General features: G+C 31.0%; 1 protein-coding gene across 5 annotated transcripts in view; it reads right to left on the reverse strand.

Moving 5' to 3' along the window:
* Positions 1–214: 214 nt before the first annotated feature.
* The window catches only part of LOC134685678 (GTP-binding protein Di-Ras2-like), a 47,843-nt gene continuing 28,336 nt past the window's right edge, over positions 215–19,721 (reverse strand). For 2 of the 5 annotated variants that reach the window (XM_063545648.1, XM_063545664.1), the window contains exon 2: positions 215–1,174. In XM_063545648.1, the coding sequence (XP_063401718.1) occupies positions 545–1,174 (630 nt within the window). In that variant the 3' untranslated portion in view covers positions 215–544. Of the gene's footprint in view, positions 1,175–4,009; positions 4,124–6,630; positions 6,776–16,187; positions 16,210–19,721 lie in introns of those variants that run through there. The other 3 variants (XM_063545670.1, XM_063545669.1, XM_063545657.1) reach the window with 3 other exon arrangements.

Consider the following 19,721-nt stretch of genomic DNA (forward strand, 5'->3'; position numbering starts at 1 on the left):
GAGTTCCTGAACTGTTGTAACTGCCATTAATTTTGTGTGGTTTATTTTTTCTATAAAATCTGTAAGAAGTCAATAATCTATTTGTCTTGGTAGTTTTTTTATTGTTACCATCGTAAACACCTTCATTGAACGAAAGTGATAAACTAGTTCAAGATTTAAACTAATTTCTCATCGATGATAACCATAGTCTACCAGATTTAAATAAAAAAACAAATTGTTGTGTAATAATTGAATATTTGTGAACTCAACGAAAAAACTTCTCCTGCATAATAACAACGTTAACATAACCTCTTCAAGGAAAAATAATAATTAAATAACTAACATTATGACAAAGTCACTGACTCTTGAACATCAAATTATTTGATTATGCATATTGTTAACATAACCTGCTAAATAAATCCAAAATATTAATGGCTAACGTAATGACGTTTTCTAACACGTGATTTTTGGCGGTGTATGATACACACCTATTTGTTGGAATGTATAATCCACACTGTACTCGTGCGCCGTATCACGGACTCGTACATCCAACATACAAAATCGGCTACATTAGATTACATTTTCCCTTCAACTTCTCCTTCCTTTTCTGCGATTTTGTCTTTTTTGTTTCTAACTGAAGACTCATTGTCCGTCTTTTTTCTAACTGTAATAATTCCTGAAACAATTCTTTCACATTGTGATTAGTTTTTGCTGATGTTTCTAAAAACGCACAGTTCCATCTTTTCGCAAGTTCTGCACATTCGGAAGTCGGCACTTCTCGGTTAATTTCGTCGCATTTATTTCCAACTAACATTACGGGAATATGTTCTAAATCGTGTTTGATTTCTATAATTTCATCATAAATAGGTTTCAGTTCTTCAAGAGACTGTCGACTAGTTATTGAATACACTAAAATAAAAGCATGTCCTTTAGATATAGAGAGACGCTGCATTGCAGGAAACTGATGACTTCCGGTTGTATCGGTTATTTGAAGTGTACACACTTGTTTGTTACAGCTAATAACTTGTCTATATGTATCTTCAATAGTTGGTATATAACTCTCTCTAAATGTTCCTCTGACAAATCTTAAAACAAGAGAAGATTTACCGACGCCTCCTGCCCCAAATACTACCACCCTATAGTCATTGCTCTGCTCTGGCATAACTCGCAAACGAACTGATCTATCTTTTGGTACCTGCAAAGAAAAAAAAGTATATGTGAAACACAAATAAATCAACATGAAACACAATGGTGGAAGCTAAATCGTTTAATGATGCTGTTTTCGTCAAATGTCACTCAGAGCTGGCTGTCACTTACACTCAAGTATGTGTTGACTGCTTCAGGGGCAATTTTACTCATAAAAGTTATATACTACAATGAAGAAGTAGTAAGATCTCCGACTCTAACCATTAGCTGCAGGGAAAATAGTGTAGCAACTCTTTATAATTTCATCAGTACCACAATCATAATATACATGTCAATTGTTGCTAGACAATTAACAAATTTTCTGTAACGCGTTGATGCTGTGACGTCAGCAAGGTTATTTAAGTATTTCAATGCTGTTTTAAGAAGAAATCACTTCTGATAAAGCCATATATAAATCAATTATTCAAATTTGTCCACTAAAGAAAATATGACAGATTCATCATCAAATTGTTTTAAGAAACATAAAACAATGCTATTAAGGTACAATACCTAAAAATATTGTACTCTTTAAAGACTATGTTAGCTTTAATCGATTTTTGTCATAGTTCTGAGTATAAAGTTTTGTAAATATTTATTGGCTATGTTATTTAGAAAGCAGGAAAAATTAAAAAAAAATATTTCTTTTTAATAATTACTTAATGCAGCATCTTTTTTAAAATATTACTCTAATGTTTCGTCGTTTATTTGACTCCCAACCGGTTGGATTTTTGTTCATCTTCTATCCATTTGTTATTCCATTGAAAATGAAAGGAAAATGTGTCCTACAGAAAAGAAATTCAATGATCAACAATTCTCATTCAAACATCTAACCATCTCGAGGGATAAAATGTATCTCGCAAATGAAAGAATCAATCTTTATAAAAATGATCTTATTAATTACGAATAAGCTTACTGTCAACTGAACCATGGTAAGAATGTTATAATAGTTTTTTTATCAGAAGGTCTTTTATATAGTTATGATGACGTTGACTTCATACGGTGGGAGTTAAAAATTAAAACGTCCTCTGGAACTGTGTTGCAAGAAAATATATAAATAGTCTAATGTAGTTATAGTGGGAGAAAATAAACTTTAGTTCTACATGGCGTACATCCGACACCTGGAAGGATAAATCGATATAACCATTAATGGTCTGGCTAGAATAAATATACTACTCCCAGGTCGATGCCAATTTTTATTCCAGCAATAGTAACTGTGATATCTCAATTTAGATTATGTTGGATAAAATGGGTTTCTATAACAAGTATAAATTATCACCTGCTTAATCGTTACAGGGACTTCAGCATACTGAACGCCTTTATTACAGTAAAATTAGTTACGCTATCTAAAATGGGATTAAATTGGTTATGCATAGAGGAAAAGTAACAGTTGGAGCTGCCACCTGCTAATAATGTAGGATTGTGTCATCTAAAGTATAGTAAACCCTTGCATTGTCTTAACGCCAAGTTAATAAATATATTATTGGTATGAAGCTTATTCAATGCAATGATGTAAATAGTTGTCAAAGGTACCAGGATTATAATTTAGTACGCCAGACGCGCATTTCGTCTACATAAGACTCACCAGTGACGCTCATATCAAAATATTTATAAAGCCAAACAAGTACAAAGTTGAAGAGCATTGAGGATTCAAAACAGTATTGAAATGTGCAACAGCGAAGTATAAAGCGTTATGTACGACTTCGAAATCCTTTCTTATTTATATTTTATTGAGAACGTCGCGGAACGCTCACTTGTGCCGATAGTCGTCCTTGCGCATTTTGTGGGTATATGTGAAATTGTTGAAAAACCTTACAATATTAACTGCATCGACCCTCTGATAGTGAAACAATTCCGGGTCACTAAGGACATACATGTTTTAAATTTGTATTCTGGACCCTTTTGTTTTTTCTTGAGAATTTAAAAAAAAAAGCTGAATAGAGAGGTATATACTACATTTATTTTAAGATTGTATTGATAGGAAAACGAAAACATACAAAACGGTAAAATAAGTTGAAAAATGAAAGATAAATAATTTGATAAAATATCATCAACAAATAAGAATGAACAAGAAAATGTGTTTTCATGTCCAAGGTGCATTGACCTTGGAAAAATTTACCTAATGAACTAAGCTCGGCATGGTTATTATAGTTTAAATATCGTTTTTGCTCGAATGGATTTATTATAAACAGGGTCAGTCAACGGTTACAAATGAAGACAAATTGATATTATACTAGATTTGGGATAGTTTTAATTTGCCTTAAGTGAAAAAATGGACTTTTCATTATTATTTTTATCCGTATCATAAATAGTTTATAAAGGTCAAAATGTTATGATCTTGAAAATGGATTTTATAAACCTTAAACACGCTAGAATTAAAGAATCATCGGAATTTGAACCCGATTGGTCTAAAAAAAAAAAAAAAAAAAAAGAGGCAAAAATGTAAAGGTAAATGCATAAGAAAACAAATTAAAAATCAAGACTTAGGTTATTCACATCGCCAGAAAAGTCAAACTATATTTGAAAAAAAAGTAAGTCGGAAACCTTTTCTTACATAACAATGTTTTCAACCCAGAATGTTTAAGTATTCTATTTTGGATGCATTTTTACTTTAAAGAAGCTGCTTATTTTGTAGTCGTTTCTTTTGTTCTTGTTTTTCTTCTTCGAAGGCAAACGATAACGTGAGTTTATGTTAATCCTTCTGAACAGAAGAAGACTCCCCAATAAAAAATGGTCAGCAGAACACGAACTTAAAATCAGGGAAGATCAGTGAAACATGGCTACAATAGACGAATACACATGGAGCACGAATCTGGTTTTCAATTAAAAGTGAATTAAAGCAACTAACCTGACCATTTATTCTGCAATCTAAAAACCTTTCCTCTAGTAAATCATTATCACTTATCAATGCATTATCTTCCATATTATTTAGTGTACTATTGTAAACGAGATATCACATGATATGAAAAAGATACATCGAATAATCCAAAATTAATTATAAACTCGTTCTGGACTATGACTTCGATGAATACATATATTTGGAGTCGTGTTGTTTTGAATCATGGTACAGGAGATATCGAAAGGACATAAATTCAACAAAAATTTAAATAGTGCAATCTGCTTAAACCTTTTTAAAGGAACAATTACCATAAAAAAATTCTCCTTAGGAAATACAGAATACGAAAAGAAAATATCTCCTGCTTTATTCAAATGATGATGCCTAATATCTGTATAAATATCTTACATACACGTTCAATAAAGCATGGCATTAGTCGGTTGTATTAAAGGGATGCATTTATTATTGCATAAAATGTATGGATACACATATGCAAAATGAACTCTGTGTGCGTTTTTGGTACACCAGTAGAAAACAAATCTATTTGTGCGATATGAAAGATCTAATGTAAAAGATCTAATTTTAACCAAGTCGTAATGCATGTATTTCCACATAATAATGAGACTTATATAAAAAGTTGAAAATGAAAACAAAAGACAAAAATTTGTCAATGGATAGGTTCCATAAAAATTCAAATAATATTGTTTATACAAATTCAAATGGTGAATGACATCAAATATTTGTTCGAAAAAAAGAGAAGTTTTTCCCTGTGTGTTACATTTTAATGTTGTGTTGTTGTTCTCTTATATTTAATGCGTTTCCCTCAGCTTTAGTTTGTAACCCGGATTTGTTTTTTTTTGTATCGATTTATGAGTTTCGAACAGCGGAATACTACTGTGGCCTTTATTTAAAATTTTCACGAGCAGAAAGTGCTTAGTAATTTTACATAAGTAATACGTTTAAACTATGCCTACATCTTTTAACAAGTTTACTACAACTGCTTTCAGATTAATAACTTGTATACTGATAACGGTATCGTTGTGACCTTTATATTTCTCCTCACTAATGATTATATCGTAAATAGACCTATTAGTGAATATCAACTATTACTATTTACTTGATATTAATATTTAATGAACTGTAAATAGATATATTTTCTGACGTCACAGTACTTATGTTCTGTTTACCAACAAATTAAAGAGATCTATGACAAACCTTTTTCATTCATTTAAACATTTACGTTTTAAATTGTACGATAAACATGACGTATTAAAAAAGTAACTGAATATATAACTATCTGGGAGGATGAACCCATCATCTGACCAATAAAGTTCACAATGTTTAGTTATTATACCAACTCAAGTTCGAACATATCAATATATTCTGTTTATCAAATTGTCATTGATTTCTCTTATATATATACTTATAAGAGGACTAGTGCATAAATACTTTAAGATTTGTCACCGTTTGAAATAAGAAAACAAAGGGCACGATTACACTGGTCTATAGTCTTCTGTATATATAGCGTAAAATAGAATGCTTCCTTTGTACTATATATGTATTTTAAATGAAATATCATGTTGATACAGATATAACATATCACTTGTCGTGATAAGATGTTTTTGTTATAAATATATACAGAAAGACATGAAACAGTGTAATCGAGCTCTTTGGTTTTTGATTACAGCAGTAACACGTCTTTTATTATTTTTGCACTAGTCCCCCAGTAGAAAATATTTATGATATTTGTTTCTTCAACTTTCACATTGTATTCGGTAACTGCATGTTATATTCGAGAAACTCAGTTGTTACCCATTCGTGTGATGTGTTACAGCTTTTGGTTTTGCTATTTGATTAAAAACTTTCCGTTAAGAATTTTCCTAGGTGTTCAGTAATTTTGTGATTTTACTTTTTTTTTCATAATCACAAAGTCTTCCAAATTTATCCAACATGTGGTCCTGGGCTTTGCTCAAGTTGTGATATCGGATAAATATTCATATATCATTCGAGTGGAACTCAAATTCCACACAAATTTTATCAAAACAATTATAGGACATTTTTAATATGATATAAGTCACAAGATTCAAGATCTTTTTTTCAACTAGCACTTATAATTAATCATAAGGGTTGTTTCTTTGATAGTGTTGTGATATGGTGTTATATCGTTATCATAAGGGTCTTCAGTAAATATTTGAAAAGAGTATGATATACTGGTAGTGCTAAATACTTATATTAAGGATCGTGTGATTTTATTATGATGCGATACGTAATTTCAAACATGTATCAATCAATTCTAAAATCAGTATCAAATATCTTTGAAGTATACAAAAATGTATTCTATAGTTACAAATATAACATAAAATATATATCACATTTTTGCTATGGTCAAGCCTTTTCATATTTTTATATCGGCCGTTTATGTGGCCATTTAGCTCCTTCGCATAATTGAACAAATTATTTTGCTAAAAAAATATCCATATGGTCACTCGAACTAATTAGTTGATTACCTAGTTCCTAAAATGAAATAATTGTGGAAAATATACGCTACTTTCAAGAATAATGTGTTTAATTCCTATAGCAAGTTTTTTTTTTGTTGGTTTTTTTATATGTTAACATTAAGATATCGGTCTTACCTTACAATATTTTACAAGTACTGTATCATATGCAGTCCGTTAAACTAAATTTAGTTAAACAGGACAATAAGCGATTTGTATTTGTAAATATTTCTGACATCATTTTAAACCTTTGACTTTTTCGTGTTATTAGTTTAAAGTTTAAATGATTGAAAAATACTATTGAACCTGACGTCACTTGTTTTGGTATGTTCATTTGTAGATCTAAATTTAAACTTTGACGCAAACTATTAAAAACTTACGATCGTGACTGTGATAATTTGTGAATAAATTGAAAAGTTTACTTGTTTGTAACGTGATAACAGTCAATTGGGCTTCCATAATGGATGTAAAATACACAAGCATCTTAACACTGAACCACGCCACGTGCAAGATATATTTGTTATTGCGATAATTTGACCATTAAAAGAAAAAACACAGTGTGATAGGTGTTCTCATTAGCAACTTATTTTCCATTCAGAATTTGTTTCAGTCAAATACAAACCAATGGCTAAAAAATAATTAATATTGTGATAAATCATAATATGTCTCCTGGAAACCCTAAAATTAGTCTCTTTACCAGTTTGTTATTGACTTCAAAATGCTACTAAAATACAACGTTTTGAATCAGCAACCGCATCGTATACATTGAATCTGTTCTGTGATATATTTAACCAGATGCTCCGCAGGGCGAAGCTTTATACGACCGCAGAGGTTGAACCCTGAAGGGTTGGGGCAAGTATGGACACAACATTCAAGCTGGATTCCGCTCTAAATTTGGATTGTGATTAAAAAGTTGACACAGCATAGGTTTCTGACACAGAATGAATGTATTCAAATGAACTTAAAATTTTTGTTTTCTCTTAGAGCAATTCACTATGCTGTTGAATATTAATCCTCTCAAAAAAATGTTTGAAGAAATTTTCTTTTTATTTATGAAATTTCAAATGAGAAAAATTGAACCCAATTTTTTAATCACATACCCCTTTCCCTTATTCAAAAACTAATTTCAATTAAAATATTCTAATGGAGTTTGCAACAATTACTACTCATTTAAATACATCATAAAATATTAAGATGTAAAAAAACTGCTTGTTATCACTGAATGATAAAGATTATTTAAATTTATCAGTTGGTAGTAAAAAGTGAATATACATTGTATATTGTATATAACAAAGATTTAAGTTGATTCTGGACAAAGAAAGATAACTCCAATTCCAAAAAAATCTTGCAGATATTTCTTGCTTACTATACTGGACAAAGAAAGATAACTCTTAATTAAAAAAAAATTTGCTATTTCACAATATTGTGAAATTAGATATTTCTTGCCATTGCACAATACTGTGCAATTGAAAAGACTTGCTATTGCACAATACTTAATATAATAATTTTAGATCCTGATTTGGACCAACTTGAAAACTGGCCCCATAATCAAAAATCTAAGTACATGTTTCGATTCAGCATATCAAAGAGGCCCAAGAATTTAATTTTTGTTAAAATCAAACTTAGTTTAATTTTGGACCCTTTGCACTTTAATTTAGACCAGTTTTAAAACTGGACCAAAAATTAAGAATCTACATACACAGTTAGATTTGGCATATCAAAGAACCCCAATTATTCAATTTTTGATGAAATCAAACAATGTTTAAATTTGGACCTCGATTTGGGCCAACTTGAAAACTGGGCCAATAATCAAAAATCTAAGTACATTTTTAGATTCAGCATATCCAAGAACCCAAAGGTTTCAATTTTTGTTAAAATCAAACTAAGTTTAATTTTGGACCCTTTGGACCTTAATGTAGACCAATTTGAAAACGGGACCAAAAATTAAGAATCTACATACACAGTTAGATTCGGCATATTAAAGAACCCCAATTATTCAATTTTAATGAAATCAAACAAAATTTAATTTTGGACCCTTTGGGCCCTTTTTTCCGTAACTATTGGGACCAAAACTCCCAAAATCAATACCAACCTTCCTCTAATAGTCATAAACCTTGTGTTTAAATTTCATAGATTTCTATTTACTTATACTAACGCTATGGTGCGAAAACCAAGAAAAATGCTTATTTGGGTCCCTTTTTGGCCCCTAATTCCTAAACTGTTGGGACCGAAACTCCCAAAATCAATACCAACCTTTCTTTTGTGGTCATAAACATTGTGTTTAAATTTCATTGATTTCTATCTATTTAACTAAAGTTATTGTGCGAAAACCAAGAATAATGCTTATTTGGGCCCTTTTTTGGCCCCTAATTCCTAAACTGTTGAAACCAAAACTCCCAAAATCAATCCCAGCCTTTCTTTTGTGGTCATAAACCTTGTGTCAAAATTTCATAGATTTCTATTAACTTAAACTAAAGTAATAGTGTGAAAACCAAGAAAATGCTTATTTGGGCCCTTTTTGGCCCTTAATTCCTAAAATGTTGGGACCAAAACTCCCAAAATCAATACCAGCCTTCCTTTTATGGTCATAAACCTTGTGTCAAAATTTCATAGATTTCTATTAACTTAAACTAAAGTTATAGTGCGAAAACCAAGAAAATGCTTATTTGGGCCCTTTTTGGCCCTTAATTCCTAAAATGTTGGGACCAAAACTCCCAAAATCAATACCAGCCTTCCTTTTATGGTCATAAACCTTGTGTTAAAATTTCATAGATTTCTATTCACTTTTACTAAAGTTAGAGTGCGAAAACTAAAAGTATTCGGACGACGACGACGACGACGACGACGACGACGACGACGACGCCAACATGATAGCAATATACGACGAAAATTTTTTCAAAATTTGCGGTCGTATAAAAAAGGGGAGGTATATTAAATACGTCTCTATAGATTACGAAGTATTTTGAAGGGTATGTCTATACATCAAATGAAGCATAAACAAGTTACACAATCTATATACTTCAACATTTTTAAATATTGCATACATTCTTTATGACTCAATTGTATGTTTTCACAAACTAACAAATGCTGTAAAAAATTAGATAAATTAGATTAAAAGTATTAAACACAAGTCATTAAATAGTGTGTCCTTAGTGTACCAAAAAATCCGTATCTTTTCTTAACATTATTAAAGTGTTTTCTACATATGTAAAGGTTCACTTGTTTGTCTGACACGTTTGTTATTACCACACCATGAGTGCATCGATATTCTATTCACTCACTCAATTTTAATCTTAAATGTGCTTTGAAGAAAGGTTATATTTCGTTGTTTCTCATTCAATCAAATTATATCTTTTATTCTATTTCATCTTCTGTTGCGTTCACTTAAACAAAGAAAGGTTGAACTGGTCATCAAGCTTTATAACAGACTCACAAAAGTATTTTGATGACATTGCACAAAATATTATTCAATCAGACCGACAGGTTGGTAATAGTAGCATGATTTGTGTTTGCTGCTATGTTACTCCTCTATACACTCGACATTTAGTATTGAAACACAAAGAAAAGTAAAATCACAAAAATACTGAACTCCGAGGAAAATTCAAAACGGAAAGTCAATAATTAAATGGCAAAATTAAAAACCCAAACACATCAAACGAATGGATAACAACTGTCCTATTCCTGACTTGGAAAATGGTGATTTTACTTGATTATATAGCTAGCTACACCTCTCACTTGTATGACAGTCGAATTAAATTCCATTACATTGACACAATGTGTGAACAAAACAAACAGACATAATAGGTAAAAATGTAAACAATAGGGATACAGTAGTCAACATTGTGTTATAATTTTATCACTATAAAAACAAACAAATATTTAACAAAGACTGATAGGCTATCATAATGCGTGAGGGTGAAATGTCTTGCAGTGATTTTTACCTTGTGAAATAGAGATGCAAGATACCAAAGCGATATTAAAACTGACATATCTGACAACGTCATGGCAACAGTAGCAATTAAAAAAAACTTGTACTAAGTAGAGTTCATATTCATATTATATTCATATGTTTCCGCCCTGAAAAGCACATAGTTCTTTCCAACCAACGTTTAACGTCAATCCACCCGTCTATCAATCATTCTAACGATTATTTAGAACTTGAAATATTTTTAACTGAAAATACAATTCATATACGTGTTGCAATTTAAATATTCTACTGAAATCTTCACAGCAGTTATTAAGCAGTGTGCAATAACGATAAAAAAAATCTTTACTCCCACTCAAAAATAGTAAACTGGTGAACCTTCGTTTATTAACAAGTGTTTTATTGGTAATTGCATAACATTAGATCAATCTTAAGTTATTTTCTAGATGCTTTAAAAGTAATACAATTGCATTGCTTCGCGTAGTATTATAACATAGACTTGCCTGAAGCAAATATATAGAAACTGAAGAGCCAGCATACCGACAAAGAATTACTCGTTCGTTTGTTTGAAGAGTTCTTGTTACTAACGACAAGTTTCGTGATGTATTAATTACATCAATCGGAATAGCAATACTGATTGATTATTATCTGTTAACTCCTGTAATTAAATGTTTAGTTAATTCAATCGAAATAACGACGTTTGTAAGGCTTTGCATATTAAAACAGTTGAGAGCATCTACAATTTTCTACACCCACTATGGTTTAACTTTTACTGCGAAACTTGTATATTTAATAAAAGTGATATAATGATAAAACAGCCAGACTTATGATAAAATATTTTAAACGAAATAACGAGAAAAGGGTTATTCGGTTTGATTGTTTGAATGTGCTTAAACATAAATCTAGTTGAAAAAAAATTGGCAACATTTTGTTGGACCTGAAATGAAGAATGAAGTAACCTAGCAGAAAAAGTTTGTATGTATTTTACAAGATATTGTTGATATAAACTATTTGAATGAGCGTCGAATTTTGTACAGATATTAGTCATGTTTTTCTCTTCAAAGATATAATGGACTCTAGCTGATCGTTTCACTCCTGTCTTCGTACAGGAAGTCGACATATTTGGCGGTGTAGCGTCGCCAACAGTATTCTACAACCACAGAACAAACTTAGTGTGTGTCCTAAAGAAATAACACGATAGAGAAGATATGTGCAGCCACATATGTTCAATGTATTTGATCGATAGAGGGAGGCGTATCATGCCCGGCCACAAACAATTGTTAACCATGGACTTCCTAACTCAGAACAACATTGTGGAATTGCTAGGTCCTCAAAGTTGCAGGATTTTACCCAAATAGAACATCTTGGTATTAACTTGACAAACGTTTACACCAATGTCAAGCCTCTCCACACAACCAACTTCGTAAAGCATTGAATAATGAAAGGCAAAGGATACAACAGGTCCGAATATAAAATTTGACTCTTTTCGTGTCAAGGAGATGCAGATCAATGTTAACTTTGCATTGTGCTAACTATAGAAACAAACCTCAAACCGGAATTTACCTAATTTAATGTACGTAAACGTGTTTATTTTCGTAATATTTGTTCAGTATCCTGTTTGACATTCGTTTGTGAAATTGAAGCTCAATATGCCATGAAACTATTGAAAAATTCTTTTGAAGTACACAGAATACAATTTTGAAAAACCAATGTGCTATTTCCTTTTTGTAACAGGATATATCCAAAACAAACAGACTATATTTATAACATCTATTTTCAGTAACCACTGATCTTTCATAATGCATTAGTCTTGCTTTCTCTCTCTATTATTTACAGCTCTTGCTCGTAAAATCAGTCATTAAAAGTATTGTCATCCAATCGATAATGGTTTGGTTAACCTGTCTTCTAATTAGATTATTTCTTACTTTTCAAATGATTCTTTTAGACATCTTGTAAGGGAAACTGATATTCAAAGTGCATTTCAAAAAAAAAAAAAAAAAAAATAGAATAACAATACTTCATCAACAAATGATAACTATATTATTAATCAAGATTTAAAACCACGAACTACACGAAACAAATGAGTTTAGAATAATAAACAGTAATTTAACGTCTGAAATTTTTTAATGAAAATAACTTCATTCCAAGGACAACAGTTTTGAATCATAAATCATAAAACTTATGTAAATATGTTGTCTTCAAATAAGAATATCCATCATTGGAACGCAGAAACATAGATCTAAAGATAGTATGTGGTCTTCAACAAATAAGGACCTCCATCATTTGTAACGCACGTAGAAACATAAATCTAAAGATATTGTGCTGTCTTCAAATAAGGACCTCCATAATTGGTAAAGAACATAGATCTAAAGATACTGTGTGGTCTCCAAACAAAAAAAGGACATCCATCATTTGTAACGCACGTAGTGGCATCGAACGTAGAAACATAGATCTTAATATGTTAGATATGTCGTCTTCAAAAAAGGATTTTCATCAGTGGCATCGAACGTAGAAATATTAATCTATCAATATTTTGTTGTCTTCAAAGAAGGATTTTCATCAGTGTCATGGAATGTAGAAACATAAATCTAACGAGAATGTGTTGTTTTTTAAGAAGAATTTTCATCAGTGATATGGAACGAAGAGAAACAAATCTAACGATGTTGTATTGACTTGTCTTGTATCGAACATAGAAACATAAATATAACGATATTATGTCGTATTCACTAGTATCGAACATAGAAACATAAATCGAACGATATTATGTCGTATTCACTAGTATCGAACATAGAAACATAAATCGAACGATATTATGTTGTTTTCACTGGTATCGAACATAGAAACATAAATCGAACGATATTATGTTGTTTTCACTAGTATCGAACATAGAAACATAAATCGAACGATATTATGTTGTTTTCACTGGTATCGAACATAGAAACATAAATCGAACGATATTATGTTGTTTTCACTGGTATCGAACATAGAAACATAAATCGAACGATATTATGCTGTCTTCAAAACAATGACTTTCATCAGTGGTATCGAACGTAGAAAATTCAATCTAATGGTATCGTGTATTTTTTAAAGAAGGGATTTTATCAGTGGTGTCGAACGTAGTTATTTCGCGTTTTGCAGACTAAACTAGAGATAAATGCTTAGAAACTTTTTATTTATGAAAAAAAGAGATTATAAATAAACTCTATAAAGAAAGCAACCCAACTGCAAATGAAAACAAACGAATTTGGAGATTGACCTACGGTTTACAGGAATAGGCAAATGTCCTTACAATGTACCAAGCGCAAGTTGTTCCAAGTTATAAATTGTTGTGCTTTTATAAAATATTAAGCAGAGGCTATAAAATATCTATCATAGACACAGAATCCTTTGATGGTCGTTCCAACCTCAAAATATCGAAGTATATTTCATATAAAAAGTCATTTAAAATGAAGAATCCGATCTTGTGCAATTACCAGAATACTGGTACTGAATTTCAATTCATAAAAAGAACAGAAACATTTTAGTTTTGTTTCAAGCTACGAATAACACACTTGGTGTTTAAATCATTTATATAGAAAACAGTATTATTAGAAACTTTCTCAATAAACTTATTCAGTGACAAAGAATGACGGAAGGAAAGATCTTTAAATTGTTTGCTTTGTAAATAAATGATGTGTGGCTTTAAAATTCGGTGTTAATAATCGCATTTTATAATTTCTGTAGGTGAAGTCATTCTTCCCAAAATAAATCTCTATATCTGAAAACAATGCAGTGAACTGTACGAAATGAAATCTTAATGATATTACTATTGTCAAAGTTTTAACAATACAAGTTTTACGTTTACGGAAATACGAGACCTCAATGCAAAACATATACAATGAACCAACTGGGAATTGTACATAGCAGATATCAGCAGGATGCAAAGTATAGAAAGAGAGCCAGCACCACTATTGGGAATTAAAAAGAAATCGTGTCTCGTTGTCTACTATAAACATTACGTAAAGTATAACATTGACAAAATATATAAATTACAGAAAATGAATAGAACTATAAAATCCACAAAAACAAAACAAGCCAATCCAACTAAAACTTAACAATTTGCTTATGACAATTGCGATCAGCAAATTGTTTAGTTTTAGTCGCATGGATCAAAGTTTCAAGTAAGGACAACCAAACACGTGACACCAAAACAAATTTCTGAATCGAATCTGGCATTTAATCACGTGGGAAGTTTAACTTAGACTTTAGAGTACTCAACACTCCCCACTTTATAATGAAAATGATATATAACACTAAAGTTGTAAGTTCATTATATTACTTGTAGTAGTACTTGTAAAAGTTATCGCCAAGTGAACCAATCATTGGAAAAAGTAATATAGTATTGTCACTAAATTACGCTAACCATTTTGCACTATAGAGAATAATAAGTCCACCAACACAATCGTAGTAACAATGAACATGTTTTAATACCAGTTTTCAGCTGCCACGCTGTGTATTTAGATATGAGAGGAAAGACAATTTGGAAAAAAAATAAAAAACCTCTGAATTACACAGCACACCAAATTACCCTTTCAAAATCCTCAGGTGGCTTGTTGCACGAAAAAATGGTTGTACCCGTCTAGCATACCATTATTTTCAAATGCCAGTAAACATTTTCCGACCTACCTTGCAGTACCTACCTTTTATATAAAATGTTTATTTGATCTTGTTCTGAATATATGCATGGAATATTTCCCTATGGACGTTTAACAAGCATAAATCAATCTTTTGGAATGACTGTCAAGTCTTGTGACGAAAGTATCAGTTGTAAATGTTGATTGTTTGACGATGATACAAATTATTTCTAATTTGAGACATAAGAAATATGTTGCTTCTTGTACATCTTACGGTAGATATATTCATTTGATATTAGCCGTAAGGGTCCGCAGTTCCCGTCTCATTGTTGGCACCGGTCATGGTGCTCGTGATAAATAATAAACAGGTGATTATCCGCCTAGTTTAAGATGAAAAAAAATCGCAAATCTAAACTAAGGAGATGTAGGTCGCACTTTGTAATTACAGCTGTTTCTCAAACCACGCCTCTTTTGGGGAGATATATAATATTTATAGATAATTTGTTTTGTTGACATACTGGTTCCAATTGAGATATGATTTCAAGGTTTCAACTCATAAAGATATAACTTGGGACTTTTACCAGTATAAAAACATACTATTGTAGGGAAAATGGCTTCCACTCACCAAAAAAATGTGAGCAAAAATGCTTTAGAACGATTCCATGCATTGTTAATTATAATATTTCCTTAGCTTTTTTTTATATTTCTGATAAACGTTTAACCACCCGTGTAATCAAAAGTTTGTCCAAGGAGTTAAATTGTAGCGTGTAGAAAAGGACCATTATGTGAAATTTAACTTACGATACGCTGTCTTCTTCACTCATCAATAAATTAACTGATAGGAAAATGATTAAAACTAATTTATAGAAGTTTTTGAGCTCAGACAAATTATAACAATCATAATGGTATCATTTACTTTGTAAACATAACATTCTTCCTAGTGCCATTATAGAAGCTGATTGGTTCTTTTATTGAAATTCTTTTGTATAAACTGAATTAATGGACAAATATATCAATACTAATCATACTCTGTAAATATGGGTGTGTAACGTTTCCGTCGTCCTGTAAACTATTAGGTTCATGCGTTAATAAAGTCAGAGTATTACAAAATAAAGCATAACATTATTTTTAGTCAGTATATAATTTATCGTACTCACTTCGGTGGTGTCTACAGTATTAGTGGTGAATTATTTATGGATCTGTCCTTATAAAGCTTGTTTACTAATTTTATAACTAATATAATAATCTTATTATTCCTGCCGGTAAACAAGACAATGATTATTTAAGTTGTTTATATAGAAACCAAATTATGGTAATTGATGCTGGTTATTTTATTTCAGTTGATATAATATAAATCGTACAATTTTCTCTACAAATCTTGACTACAGGAACCAATATTTCAACAATAATTTTTCGTTCAGGATTTCCTTTTCAAATCATCAATGATACTAAAATAATAAGTAAAATCCCATGTTACCAAATAATACCGTTATGGGTAATAATATATAAACTTCCTTTCACTATACCATTACTATTAGCACAATCGTCATATCTTTTTCTGTAAGCTGAATGAATTATAGATCAAGACCGATTCCGTGTCAATATGCGACACTATCGCAAACTTCGTGAAAATCTCACAGAACGACGTATTCCACCATTAAGGGTATTTGCCAGATCTTGAAACAGTATTTCTTCTGCACGGGAAGTGTTTAATAATTTTCAACAGTTATGATTCCCGTTGTTAAAGCAAAGCTTTTTTTTTTTATTTAAGAATGATATTTGAGGTTTTTTTTCACTAATATTGTATGCATTTTTATATATAAAAGGGGGAAAGTAAATTTAATTGGCATATGGTATGCAGACATGTTGAAATGTTTCCCAAGGTAAAAGATACTTTCTGGTTTTTTTCCACCAGGAAAGCTCACAGCTAAACTTTTTAGAAGGCAACATGAATTATATTGCAATAGGGATAAAAATGAATAGCAGCACGAGAACATATAAGGTCAACTCTGCTCAAATGAAGATGAAACAAGATAGAGATCAATACACGATACCAAGAAGATAATGAAAAACATTATTACTGTATAGTGTAACCAGTACGCTAGTGTATATATCTGTCTAATTTGGTTAATGGACATCAAATAATGGAGACTGTCGTGAATAATAAAAACGTTTTTATATTGTTTTCACGTAAAAGAGATAGGAATAGTTTTTGAAAACTAAATACAATAAGTCAAATCTGTTTTTGAAACAATTAGGATGAATTATATATATATATATATATATAGATATAGGAAGATGTGGTGTGAGTGCCAATGAGACAACTCTCCATCCAAATAACAATTTAAAAAGTATACATAACCATTATAGGTTAAAGTACGGCCTTCAACACGGAGCCTTGGCTCACACCGAACAACAAGCTATATATATGTATATATATATACCCAGTAAAAGAAAATGGTAAAACTGCCTCAAAAATAATATAATAAAAGTACAAGTCAGTTTAAGCACTTTTACACATAATGATTTTCAAATTGAAAACCTGAAGTGAATATTGATTTTGAACGTTTTTTTCTAAAATTCTAACTTTCTTCAAAGTAGATGGGAATCGATACTTTTTGCACGTAGGACCAAATAAGCTGACATTAATTACAGAATGTTGATTAAAACAAGCAAGTATAATAATTAGATTTTAGTAATAGAGGTCAGTTATGACGTTCATATTGTCTACAATAACTGACATTGTCAACGAGTTTAATCACAAACTTATAATTATGTTTTTATATACATTGTATTAATTAGATCATCGGTCTGTGGGGATACCTATTGATTTTCCTTATTTGTATCTTATTTGTATCTGTCGATAAAATGTCCAATAACTTACACTTAACACAATTAATAAGTAAATCCATGATTAATGGAAACCTGTACACTCTCCAAAGTTTCAGTTTTAGGTTTTATTTCTTTCAACAACATAACATAGTCACTGACACACCATATAATTTTGCTCGGTATAAAGGGTATTTAGAAGATCAATCATTTATATTTAAACGTGTTCTTAAGTCTTTTAAACGATTTTCTTGGAAATTATTGGTCAGGAATAGAGAGCGAAAGATACCAATGAAATATATCAAAACTCACAAGTCAAAAACCCACCCAACGAAGGACGAAAAGATGAAAAACGACAAAAACCCACTCAACGAAGCGTCGATGAACAGACGAGATACGAAAAAAAACACTCAACGAAGGACAAACAGACGAAAAATGAAAAAAAAAACAACAAACGGGGCACAAAATAAAGCATAGAAAACTAAAATCCGAGCAACACGAACACCACCAAATACCGGTGGTGACCTAAGGTGCCCCGTGGTAAACATATCCTGCTCCGCATGCAGCACGCGTCGTGTTATATGGTTATGAAGTTAACTGTTCAAAGCGAAAGATATATTATTGCACGAGATGTAACTTAACTACGATATTAACTTTGTTTGTGGAGAAAGAGTAATAATAAATATAAAAAAAATCTACAAACGTATCAAGTGATAATTCTAAATGTATGAATGGAATAGATTATTTCTGTATCAAACAATTTAAAACACCAAATGTATGAATGGAATAGATTATATCTGTATTAAACTATTTAGCACTCTGCAAATTATCACTGAGACTAACAGAGACCTGTATAAATGTATGTTATATGCAATATTAGCTAATGATTAATCTATACATCTCATATGGGATAGGTGCATATAGACTGAGTCCTTTTCCATGACCTTTGTTTGAACATAATTGATAAAAAAAAAACCAATAAAATCTTCTAATTGAAGTGGGATAGGTCTAGTACTAGTGACCACGCATTCTGAATATGCATATATTCTTTCTTAAAACTTAAAGAAGAACACTTGTAGCCAAACATTTGGAAATCCAAAGATGTGTGAATATGCTTAGAACTACACAATCAAAATGGGTATAACAGACAAGAAAATATGATAAGACTCGAGTTACATTAGTCTGAGCGAGTAAGAACAGTACAGGTCTTAAAATATTATACACTTTATAATGAACTGAGAGTTTTCATTGCAGTTACCGAACTTTAAGTATCATAGACGGTTAACAGTAAAGGGACCAAACATATCGGTAACAAACCATTATACAATTTATTTTATGTTCAATGTTCTTTTTGGATGTATGTTTTGCTAACCAGGCTCAAGCTAGTAGCCACTATCTAGCAGCCACTTAGCTAGCAGCAAGTTTTATGATATGTCTATAAACCCAAAGGTTGCACAATAATGATTGCTATCTTGTCGAAATAACAGGTTTACAAACGTGGATAAAGACTGTTTATGAGAATAGTACCTTATGTTATGAACAAAAACTTTAAGGAAATGTATTCAGTCCTTGAGCGAAAATGATTTTGTTCTCAAATGTACATTCTTTGAATTCTTATAGATTTCGTGGTGAACGTTACACATACAAGTTTTCAAAAAACTATTAAAGAATAAGAGGAAATGGTGATTTAAAACATAAACAAAACCAAAGTAAGACTCAGAACAAGTTGAAGCAGTCATTCTTGTTTCTGTGCGAACTAAAATGCTTTAAAAAACAACAACAAATATTCAAAGTTAATTATCTTGGATGATCTAAAAAATAAATTTGTTATTATTCCCCATTTCCCCTTATGTCAAACTAAT

Source organism: Mytilus trossulus, chromosome 1 (assembly GCF_036588685.1).
Source record: "Mytilus trossulus isolate FHL-02 chromosome 1, PNRI_Mtr1.1.1.hap1, whole genome shotgun sequence".
NCBI classification, from domain to species: domain Eukaryota; kingdom Metazoa; phylum Mollusca; class Bivalvia; order Mytilida; family Mytilidae; genus Mytilus; species Mytilus trossulus.